Genomic DNA, 12,390 nt, shown 5'->3' with positions numbered 1-12,390 from the left:
AAAATCGTAAGACTGTTTATAAGCTATTTTACCAATTAAATACAAACATGAATACATGAAATATAAACTAACATAACTCAAGGAAAAACAGAAAATCCAACAGGACCAATAGGGACTTCCCTGGTGATCCAGCTTGGATAAGACTCCAAACTCCCAAAGCAGCAGGCTCCCAAAGCAGCAAGCTCAAGTTCAATGCCTGATTGCAGAACTATGATCCCTCATGTCAAAACTACAGAGCCCACGTGCTGCAAGTAGAGACCTGCACATACAACAAAGACCCAGCAAAGCCCCCAAAAATACACACAAAGAAACAAAACAAAAAAGAAAAGAATAAAAAATCATGAAGGAAATGGGAAAGAATCTAAAGAAAAATGCCTTAAGAAGGCATCGTATCCAAATGGTAAAAGGTTAATTCTATCAGGCCTTCAAGGAACAGATAATTCTTCATTATTTGACTGTTTCAAAGCATAAAGAAAACTAGAAAATGTTTTCATACCTTTCATGACACTAGGATAATTCTAATACCACAGTGCAAAACCTATCACTGTAATTAGCAGACTAAGATAGGAAAAGAGTAATCTCAAACCAATCTCACCTCTGAATATATACACAAATGTTCTAAATTAAATATTAGCAAAGTAATTCAACAGGATATTAAAAATCTCTGAATACATATTATTCAATGAATTCAAAGATGGTTCCACTCTTAGAAATCTATCATTATCATTAATATATTATAAAAGTGAAAAAAATGGTATTATTTGGTTAAATCTGCAAAAGTCACTTTATCTGACCTAGCTAGCATTCTTTGGATGCCAGAGAGAAGAAAATTTTCTTAAACACAGGGTAAATATCATATATAATGGAAACATATTTTAGTTATTTACCAAAAAACATTAATTACCTAAGTTAATATACAGAAATCTCTTGCACTTCTATACAGTAACAATGAAAGATCAGAAAGAGAAATTAAAGAAACAATCTCACTATCTCATCAAGAAAAATAATTATTCTACACAAGGAGGAAAAAGATCTATACTCTGAAAACTGTAAGATGCTGATGAAAGAATCAAAGATGACACAAACAGATGAAAAGATACACCATGTTCTTGGATTGGAAGACTCAATACTGTCAAAAATGACTAGCCAAGGCAATCTACAGTTTAAATACAATACCTATAAAATTACAAATAGTATCTTTCACAGAACGAGAACCAAATTTTTTTTTAGTTTGTATGGAAACACAAAAGACCCTGAGTAGCCAAAGCAATTCTGAAAAAGAAAAATGGAGCTGGAGGAATCAGGCTTCCTGACTTTAGACTATACAGCAAAGCTACAGTCATCAAAACCATATGATACCTGCACAAAAACAGAAATATGTTATCGATGGAACAAGATAGAAAGCCCCAAAATACACCCATGCACCTATGGTCAATTAAACTACAACAAAGGAGGCAAGAATATACAAACAGAAAAAAAAGAGTCTCTTCAATGTAGCTGGGAAAAACTAAATAGTTACATATAAAAGAATGAAACCAGAACATTCTCTAACACCATACAAAAATATGAACTTAAAATGGATTAGACCTAAATGTAAGACCAGATACTATAAAGCTCTTAGAGGTAAACATAAGCAGAGCACTCACAGACATAAATTGAAGCAATATCTTTTTGGATCCACCTCCCAAATTAATGAAAGCAAAAACCAAAGTAAACAAATGGGACCTAATTAAATTTAAAGATTTTGCATAGCAAAGAAAACCATAAACAAAATGAAAAAAAAAAAAACCCCACGTGAGAGAAAACATTTGCAAATGAAACAGACTGTTAAGGAATTTATCTCCAAATGACATGAACAGTTTATACAGCTCAACATATTAAAAACAAAAACAAAAAAAATCAAAAAATGACAGAAGATCTAAGTAGACATTTCTTCAAAGAAGACACACAGATGGCCAAAAAGTACATGAAAAGATGTTCAACACTGCTAATTACTAGAGAAATGCAAATCAAAACTATAATGAGGTATCACCCACACCAGTAAGAATGGCCATCATCAAAAAGTCTACAAACAATAAATGCTGAAGAGGGTATGGAGAAAAGGGAAGACTGCTGCTAAGAATGTAAACTGGTATAACTGCTGTGGAGAACAGTATGAGCTTCTTTAAAAAACTAAAAATACAGAACTACTGTATGACCCAGCAATCCCACTTCTGGACATATATCCAAGGAAAACCATAATTTGAAAAGATACATGTACCCCAATATTCACTGTAACACTATTTACAATAGCCAGGACGTGGAAGCAACCTAAATGTCCATCACAGAGAAATGGATAAAGATGTGGTACACATATACAACGGAATCTTAGTTAACCATTAAAAAGAATGAATGCCATTTGCAGCAACATGGATGGATCTAGAAGTGATCATACTAAATGAAATAAGTCAAAGACAAATATCATATATCACTTATATGTAGAATCTAAAAAAATGATACAAATGAACTTACAAAACAGAAACAGAGGAGACTCTGAAAACAAACTTATAGTTACCAAAGAGGGAAGGTGGAGGAAAGATAAATTAGGAGTTTGGGATTAACAGATACACACTATTACATATAAACAGATAATAAACAAGGATCTACTGTATAGCTCAGAGACCTGTACTTAATGTTCTGTAATAACCTAGATGGGAAAAGACTCTGAAAAAGAACTGATATACATAAATGTCTAACTGAAATCCTTAGTGGCTCAGATGGTAAAGAATCTGCCTGCAACACAGGAGACCGGGGTTCAATCCCTGGGTTGGGAGGATTCCCTGGAGAAGGGAATGGCAACCCACTCCAGTATTCTTGCCTGGGAAACCCATGGACAGAGGAGCCTGGTGGGCTACAGTCCTCGGGGTCACAAACAGATGGACATGACTGAGCAACTAACCCTTTAGTTTTTTTCTTAATTGAAATCACCTTGCTATACACCTGAAACTAACATTAAATCAACTATACTCCAATATAAAATAAGAATTTTTTAAAAAGACTAGATCAAGATAAGAATTCCACCATTATCACTTTCTGTATAAGGGAAAAAGACAAACCTTCAGAAGAAACAAATTACCATTTTTTATAGTTTACCTATTTGAAAAATCTAAAGAGAATCAACTCCAAAACTACTAGGTTGGCCAAAAAGTTCCTTTGATTTTTAAGCAACAATAAAAGACATAGTTTTCATTTTCGCCAAGAATGTTATAGAACAATGTATTCACCGTTTTGTTGCACTACCTTCTGCCATTTTTCAGGCAACTTCATAATTCCATCTTCCCAAAACCTTTTATCTTTTTGAATAAAGAACTGATGAAGGTATCTTTTACAATCTCCCAGTGAATGGAAAATTTCTTCCATTAAGATAATTTTACAAAGACCAAAATATCATGGTGATGTTTGGTAGAAACTAATGCAATACTGTAAAGCAATTATCCTCCAATTAAAAATAAAGACCAAAATAAATGGAAATCTGAAGTTACAATGTCTGGTAAATACAGCAAATGAGTCAGAACTTTCCAGCCCAACTGCAAGTTTCTGCCTGGCCATTAAAAAGACACGCAGTCTTGTGGCACCTGGTGGCAGGTTACGCGCTTTCCACTGATTCTGGACAGTTTTGTCGAGTGCTGCTTTCAGTTGGTCTGAGGACAGTACTTGTTGGAATTAATCCAACAAGTGTGGTTTCCGGGAAGGAGCTCATAATAGATAATTCCCTTCCAATTCCATCATATTCACAACATCACCTTCTTTGGATGAAGATCAGCCTTCGGTGTGGTTGGTGGTGGTTCCTTTACATTGCCCCATGATCTCTTCCATTCCACATTATTGTGCAATAATGCACAATAATGTCCACTTTTCACTGCCTGTCACAACTGGCTTTAAAAATAACTTTCTCACTATGCTTAAGTAGGGAACTGCATGTGGAAATATGGTCAAAAAGGGTTTTTTTCACTTAACCCAAACAAAGTGATTAACATAACCAAGCTGATGCAAACAGTTTTCAACACTTGATTTGGATATTTTGAATATGTCAGCTATCTCCCTGTGATATAATGCTGACTGATCTCAAATAATGTCTTGATTTGATTGCTATAAATTTCAAGTGGAGCCTGAATGAGGGCATGGTAACCCACTCCAGTTATTCTTGCCCGGAGAATCCCCATGGACAGAGGAGCCTGGTGGGCTACAGTCCACAGGGTCATAAAGAATCGGACATGACTGAGCAACTAAGCACATAATATCCTTACTTTACACCAGAAATGAAAAGACAAGCCATAGACAAAAAATATTCACAATGCATATATCTGACAAAGGATTCATGTCCAGAATATACAAAGAACTCATACAAATCAATAAGGAAAACCATTAACTGCCCAATTAAAAATGGGCTAAAGGACTTCCTGGTGGGCCAGTGGTTAAGACTCCACCTGCCAACGCAGAGGACGTGGGTACGATCACTAGTAGAGAACACTGCACACGTCACAGGGCAACTAAGCACATGAGCCACAGCTACTGAGTCTCCACTCCAGAGCCCACAGCCTCCAACCACTGAAGCCCGCACACCCTAGAGCCCACGCTCCGCAACAAGAGATGCCACCAACCAGTGAGAAGACCAGCACTGCAACCGGTCGCCGCAACTAAGGAAAGCCGGCACAGAGCAATGATAACCCAGCACAGCCAAAAATAAATAAATAAATAAATTTTTTAAATGGACTAAAGACACAAATGGAAAAAAAAAAAAAAAAGACACAAATGGGCACTTCACAAGAAAACATCCAAGAGGTCAATATACATACAAAAAAAAGTTCATTATTATGAGGTACCACTATACACCCATTGAATGGCAGTGTGACCTCAATATCCACTTTGGAAAATTGTGACAGTTTCTAACTAAAGCTAAACATACGCCTACACTAGAACCTCGCCATTCTAGTCCTAAATATTGTATATACCCAAGTAAAATGAGTACATGTGTTCACAAAGACACTAAAAGAAAGTTCATAACAGTTTAATTAATAATGGCAGAATGTCAGAAACAATTCAAATGTCTACCAAGAGGAAAACAGATAATTTACGGCATATTCATATAATAGAATCCTGCACAACAAAAAGAAACACAAGAACGTAACAATCTCAGAGACACTACTGTGTTACTGAGTAAAGCAAGCCACACACAAATCAGGATATACAGCATGTGTCCATCTATCTAAAGTTAAAGAACAGGCAAAACTAATCAATGATGACCAAAGTGATAAGCCTTCTGTGAGAGTAAAATGGATTGGGAAGGCACACAAGGGCCCCGAGAGGGGTGATACCATTTTCTGAATCTTAATTTGGGTGAAAAGTACACATAAACTGTTATCAAGTTGTACCCTTAAAAGCAAACATTAAGTGCATAAAAATAAAAATAAAATTTAATATTAAATAACAATTTAATAGAGAAATTAATGATATAAAAGGTATAAAATAAATCCACACTACAAAGCAGTAAAAAATGTCATACAGAAAAATCAAAAGATATAAAATATAATGCACAGAAGAAATAGAAGGGGCTAAAGTCATATTAAAAGATACTTATCTTCACTAAAAAAATCTAAGAAATATAAACTAAAACTAACACTACTACAATACCTATTACGCAGCAGATACTGAGAAGGCTGACAGCATCAGGAATATGTGTAAGTATGGTCATATGCTATCTTTGGGGTTCTATTTGGTACAACCTTTTTGGGTGGCAAATTTGCAATATCCATTAATATTTTATATGGATATATTGTAATCTCACTTCTAGGAATAAAAATGTTCACTGCAGTACTATTTGCAATAACCAAAATTTAAAGCATTTCAATCTCTACCAGTTAGGTAAGTACTTTAATAATTTCCTCCTATATCCAAATAATGAGTATTATTAAGCCATTTCCAAACTGATAAAAAATTGTATCTATGATATTGTTAAGGAGAAAAAGAATTACAATCACTGTATCCAGTAGACCTCATTGTTGCTGTTCAGTCGCTAAGTCTACCTGACCCTGCAAGCCCATGCACTGCAGCAAGCCAGGTTTTCCTGTCCTTCACTATCTCCCTGAGTTTGCTCAAACTCATCTCCATTGAGTCAGTGATGCTATCCAACCATCTCATCCTCTGTTGCTCACTTCTCCTCTGGCCCTTAATCTTTCCCAGGTTCAGGGTCTTTTTCAATGAGTCAGCTCTTCACTGCAGGTGGCCAAAGTATTGAAGCTTCAGCTTCAGCACCAGTCCTTCCAATGAATATTCAGGGTTGATTTCCTTTAGGATTGACTGGTTTGATCTCCCTGCTGTCCAAGGGACTCTCAAGAGTCTTCTCCAACACCACAGTTCAAAAGCGAAAATTCTTCGGTGCTTAGCCTTCTTTATGGTTAAACTCTCACATACGTGGGCTTCCCTGATAGCTCAGCTGGGCAATGCAGGAGACCGCGGTTCAATTCCTGGGTCGGGAAGATCCCCTGGAGAAGGGATAGGCTACCCCACCCCAGTATTCTTGGGCTCCCCTCTTGGCTCAGCTGGTAAAGAATCTGCCTGCAACGTGGGAGACCTAGGTTCGATCCCTGGGTTGGGAAGATCCCCTGGAAAAGAGAACGGCTACCCACTCCAGTATTCTGGCCTGGAGAATTTCATGGACTGTATTAGATATAGCCCAGTGGGGTTGCAAAGAGTTGGACATGACTGAGTGACTTTCACTTTCACTTTTCACTTTTGGCTATACTGACCTTTGTCTGCAAAGTGATGTCTCTGCTTTTTAATACACTGTCTAGGTTTGTCATAGCTTTTCTTCCAAGGAGCAAGCGTCTTCTAATTTCGTGTCTGCAGTCACCATCTGCAGTTATTTTGGAACCCAAGAAAATGATATCTGACACCGGTTTCCACTTTTTCCCTACCTTTTTGCCATGAAGTGGTGGGAACCTCGTTAGCGTAGAACAAAACCAAAACTCAGATATGTGTGCACATATTTCCCAATTTACATATTTCTAAATTTATAAATGACTATTTATAAATTATATATTATTTACATATATAGAGAAAAATTGGGGAAAACAAACATCAGAATGTTTAGAAGTTATCTCTGAATAGTTAAGATTTTTAAGGAGAGACAATTTTTACATACTTTTGTACTGTTTGAAAATTATTAACAAAATGACTAACAACAATAGTAAAATATTTGTCCATTTTTTAATATTCATACCTGCAAAGCTTTTTCCTTCTCATTCGTCAGTTCCTGAGAATGCTTATTTGACAATGTTGCTGTGTGCGATGCCCATTCATTCCGTAACTTATCTAGTTCTTGGATCTTTTCTGATAATGTCTATAGTAGAGTTCAGCACAAAATATTAAAATTCTTGAATATGTTATTAGATTGGAACATGATCATATTTGCAAAGGATATAAAAGAAAATGAAATCACATCTTTTCTTACATTCAAAGTCTTTTCTTACACAGATTTCTTTGTATTTAAAGAAATTAAGATTAGAATAAAAGCAATTTTAGAGTATACATGGCCCACAGTATAACTATCACTAACCTTTTAGTTAAATCTGGCTCTTCACCACTCAATCCTCTCCTCTGGCATTAAGAAATAAAGCAACCCAGGGTAGAGCAAGTCAGTCATAAGTAGTACAGATGACCCTTAAACAACACACAGGTTTGAAATGTATAGATACATTTATACTCAGGTTTTTTTTTTCAATAAATATGTACTACAGTACTTAACACAATCCATGCGCATGGTTGGCTGAACCTGAGGATGTGGAAACACAGGTACGGAGGACTGACTACAGACTTATACAAGGATTTTCAACTGTGCAAAGGGCTGGTGTCCCTAGCCCCTGCGTTGTTCAAAGGTCAACTGTAGTTTACTTATACACCTAAAAACCGGTAACACGGGTTCCCAAGATGGGCCATATGGTGCAGGAAAATTTTCTACTTGAAGCCATGCAGCTTATCAGATGCTTTTATCCTCAATTTCAAGGAGAAGTTATTATTGAAATGATGATTAATCTATCAGAAGAATTAATTCTAAACAGAAGGAAGGAAAGATTTAGAAGACAAGAACTGAAATGCCATTTAGACAAGAAGAATGAGGTGAAAAAAAGAGGAGCAGAACTAACATGTGACAAATACTATACATTATTTAATGAAGACTTGGAGAGAATGTGTCATATATTGGGGATAACAGAAATGTTTGGATAGAATAAGAAGAAAAAGCACAGATTAAGATAATTAACTGGTAGGCGAAGGGTGACAAAAAGGAGGATGAATTCAACAGTAGCATGCTTTGAAAATAAAAATACACAAAAGCCTAGACTTGATTTAAGAAGCGATTCAGAGCCCATGTTTGGATGACTTACAAAGAAAAAATGAAACCTGAATTACCTTTTGTGTGAAATTCAGTTGCCTGGTAACATCATCCAGTGATTGTGTTAATGATAATTTTTCCTCCTAGTTATAAAAATAATAAAAGTATGCAGCTTACAATTTAATCATCTGTACCTGTGCTACACAACATACAATGAAGTATATAGCATCAGCACCAGCCTGGGCGTTTGTTAGAGAGAGAGAATCTCAGGCTCCGCCTCAGACCTTCTGAGTTAGAGTCTGCACTGGCAAGACCCCTGGATTTGCCTAACCTTAAATCCAGAGATGTACTGATTCATAGTATTTGACTTTCTGAAAACTCTAAAGAGGCATCCCAATGCTGTTTCCTTGAGTATATATTTTATATAGTTATAGAGCACTCTGTAATCTTCAAGATACTTTCATATATTTTATCTCATTTAAGATAGCTCAGAGGGTAAATATTTCCACACATATCCACAAGTTAATGAAACCAAGACGCAACAAGCTTAAGCGACCTGCTCAAAGTCACAGAAAATTAGTAAAAGCCCTGGGACCTAAGTTTCTCAATTCCTGGTCTATTTTATCTTCTAGTACCATGCCTAAAACAATAAAATAAAGTCAGTGTGTGTTATAAAAATTTCCTGGATACCTTTAAAAAGACTTCATTCAGAAAATAAAATCTAGTAGCAACATAGCTTTTCAGTGGATTACCAGAGAGCTCTGGGACTTACTTTAAAAAAATAATTTAAATTTAAATCTTACCTTGCTACATTTCAAACAGTCTGCTAGAAATTTCTTTATTTCCACATCATTTCCAGGTAAAAGTTTTAGTGAGAGGTGTGTCAGATGTTTAAAAGGATTCGTCTCTATCACATTTAAAAAAGCAGGTGAGTTATCCAAAATAGCTTCTGTAGAAACTAACTGCAGCAAAAACCTTTGAAGAGAAAGTGTCACATAACACATTTATGAGACAGTGACAACTCTCCCATTGAATCTTGAGCCCCACTGGATTATCAATGATTAAAAGGATCAGAAAAAGGAGCATCCTGCTATGACCCACCTCCCAGAATATTGGAAATAAAAGCAAAAATAAACAAATGGGACCTAATGAAACTTAAAAGCTTTTGCACAACAAAAGAAACTATAAGTAAGGTGAAAAGACAGCCCTCAGATTGGGAGAAAATAATAGCAAATGAAGAAACAGACAAAGGATTAATCTTAAAAATATACAAGCAACTCCTGCAGCTCAATTCCAGAAAAATAAATGACCCAATCAAAAAATGGGCCAAAGAACTAAACAGACATTTCTCCAAAGAAGACATACAGATGGCTAACAAACACATGAAAAGATGCTCAACATCACTCATTATCAGAGAAATGCAAATCAAAACCACAATAAGGTACCATTACACGCCAGTCAGAATGGCTGCTATCCAAAACTCTACAAGCAATAAATGCTGGAGAGGGTGTGGAGAAAAGGGAACCCTCTTACATTGTTGGTGGGAATGCAAACTAGTACAGCCGATATGGAAAACAGTGTGGAGATTTCTTAAAAAACTGGAAATAGAACTGCCATATGACCCAGCAATACCACTTCTGGGCATACACACTGAGGAAACCAGATCTGAAAGAGACACGTGCACCCAAGTGTTCATCGCAGCACTGTTTATAATTGCCAGGACATGGAAGCAACCTAGATGCCCATCAGCAGATGAATGGATAAGGAAGCTGTGGTACATATACACCATGGAATGTTACTCAGCCATTAAAAAGAATTCATTTGAATCAGTTCTAATGAGATGGATGAAACTGGAGCCCATTTATACAGAGTGAAGTAAGCCAGAAAGATAAAGAACATTACAGCATACTAACACATATATATGGAATTTAGAAAGATGGTAACGATAACCCTATATGCAAAACAGAAAAAGAGACACAGACGTACAGAACAGACTTTTGAACTCTGTGGGAGAAGGTGAGGGTGGGATGTTTCAAAAGAACAGCATGTATATTATCTATGGTGAAACAGATCACCAGCCCAGGTGGGATGCATGAGACAAGTGCTCGGTCCTGGTGCACTGGGAAGACCCAGAGGAATCGGGTGGAGAGGGAGGTGGGAGGGGGGATCGGGATGGGGAATACATGTAACTCCATGGCTGATACATGTCAATGTATGACAAAACCCACTGCAATGTTGTGAAGTAATTAGCCTCCAACTAATAAAAATAAATGAAAAAAATAAAATTTAAAAAAAAAAAAAAGAAAAGAAAAAGGAGCATCCTGGACTCAAAGAGGCCAACATGAAAGGACTCCCAACAGTAAAACTGGATTAGTGTAAATAGCAAAATGGATACTTATCTACTGAATGAAAACAGTGAATATATAAATGACCATGAGTTCATAATGAGAAACAGATAAGGAGAGAAAGCAAAAGACTAAAAACAAAAACAAATAAAAAACCCATTGAAACCACAAAGCCAACTAGAGTAACAATCCTGACTCTGAAAACTGAGAATTTAAAAATAAGAGTTGAAAAAAAATAAATAAGTAAAAATAAGAACTGAGCATTTATCCCTTTCTGTATGAATTTTCAGAGTAATCAAATAGCTCTTACTGATGAAGGAAGTTATTTTTCATAGAAGAATTATACCTAATAAATATAGAAAGATGGAACTGGAAAAGCATAATTTTGTACTTACTAATGAAATAATTCATTCAAACAAGAATCACCAATTGATGAACCTTATAGATAAAAGGTTGGAAAGCTTTACAAAGAAATGATCAGGTGTTAGCACTAAACAAATATGGATACACTTGGACCCAAAATCTTATTCTTCCCTTTGTCTGAGTTCATCAGAAAAACATACACTTGAACACTAACAACAAACTATCAAAAAGAGAAACTAAGGAAACAATCCCACTTACAACTGCACCAGAAAGAATAAAATTTATAGGAATAAACCTACCTAAAGAAGGCGGCAGATCTGTAATCAGTAAACTGTAACACAAGACACTGATGAAAGAAAGACAATAGAGATGGAAAGATATACCATGGATTAATTAGTATAAATAGTGAAATGGATTGAAAGAATTAATTTTGTTAAAATGACCACACTACCCAAGGCAACTGGCAGATTCAGTGCAATCCCCATCCATTCTCCAAGGGCATTGTTCACAAAACTAGACCAAAAAAATTTTGAATTTGTATGGAGAAGGAAATGGCAACCCACTCCAGTGTTCTTGCCTGGAGAATCCCAAGGACGGAGGAGCCTGGTGAGCTGCAGTCTATGTGGTCACACAGAGTCGGACACGACTGAAGTGACTTAGCAGCAGTGGCAGCAGCATGGAAACACAAAAGACCTCGAATAGGCAAAACAATCTTGAGAGAGAAGAACAGACTACCTGGACGAATCATGCTTCCTATCTTCACACCTTACTAAAAGCCATGAAGTCAAAACAGTCTGGTTTGGCAGACTGGCATAAAAACAGACACTGATCAATAGAATAGATCTATAAAATAGATCAATGGAACAGAACAGAGAGCCCAGAAATAAACCCACACACTTATAATTAACTAACCTACCACAGAGAAGGCAAGAATACACAATGGGGAAAGACAGTCTCTTCAGTAAGTTGTGCTGGAAAACTGGACAGCTACATGTAAAAGAATAATACAGAACATTCTCTAACATCATACACAAAAATAAAACTCGGATTTCCCCAGTGGTCCCTGTAGCTCAAACAGTAAAGAATCTGCCTGCAATGCAGGAGACCAGGGTTCAGTCCCTGGGTTGGCAAGTTCCTCTGGAGAAGTGAATGCAATCCACTCCAGTACTCTTGCCTGGAGAATCCCACGGACAGAGAAGTGTGGGGGCTACAGCACGTGGGGTCGCAAAGACTCGGTAGAGGACTGAGCGGCTAACACGCACACACCGACGGTTAAGAACCCGCCTGCCCACGCAGGGGACACGGGTTCAGCTC

The 12,390-nt window shown here is 36.6% G+C and overlaps 1 protein-coding gene across 2 annotated transcripts in view; it reads right to left on the bottom strand.

Moving 5' to 3' along the window:
* Positions 1-12,390, bottom strand: part of SASS6 (SAS-6 centriolar assembly protein) — a 38,832-nt gene that overhangs the window by 16,252 nt on the left and 10,190 nt on the right. For both annotated transcript variants that reach the window (XM_043878318.1, XM_043878317.1), the window contains exons 5-7: positions 9,172-9,343; positions 8,446-8,511; positions 7,259-7,378 (exon numbers count right to left, since the gene is read on the bottom strand). In XM_043878318.1, the coding sequence (XP_043734253.1) occupies positions 7,259-7,378; positions 8,446-8,511; positions 9,172-9,343 (358 nt within the window). The remainder of the gene's footprint in view (positions 1-7,258; positions 7,379-8,445; positions 8,512-9,171; positions 9,344-12,390) is intronic.

This window comes from Cervus elaphus, chromosome 20 (genome assembly GCF_910594005.1).
Source record: "Cervus elaphus chromosome 20, mCerEla1.1, whole genome shotgun sequence".
Taxonomy (NCBI): Eukaryota; Metazoa; Chordata; class Mammalia; order Artiodactyla; family Cervidae; genus Cervus; species Cervus elaphus.
This window is presented reverse-complemented; position numbering and strand designations above follow the sequence as displayed.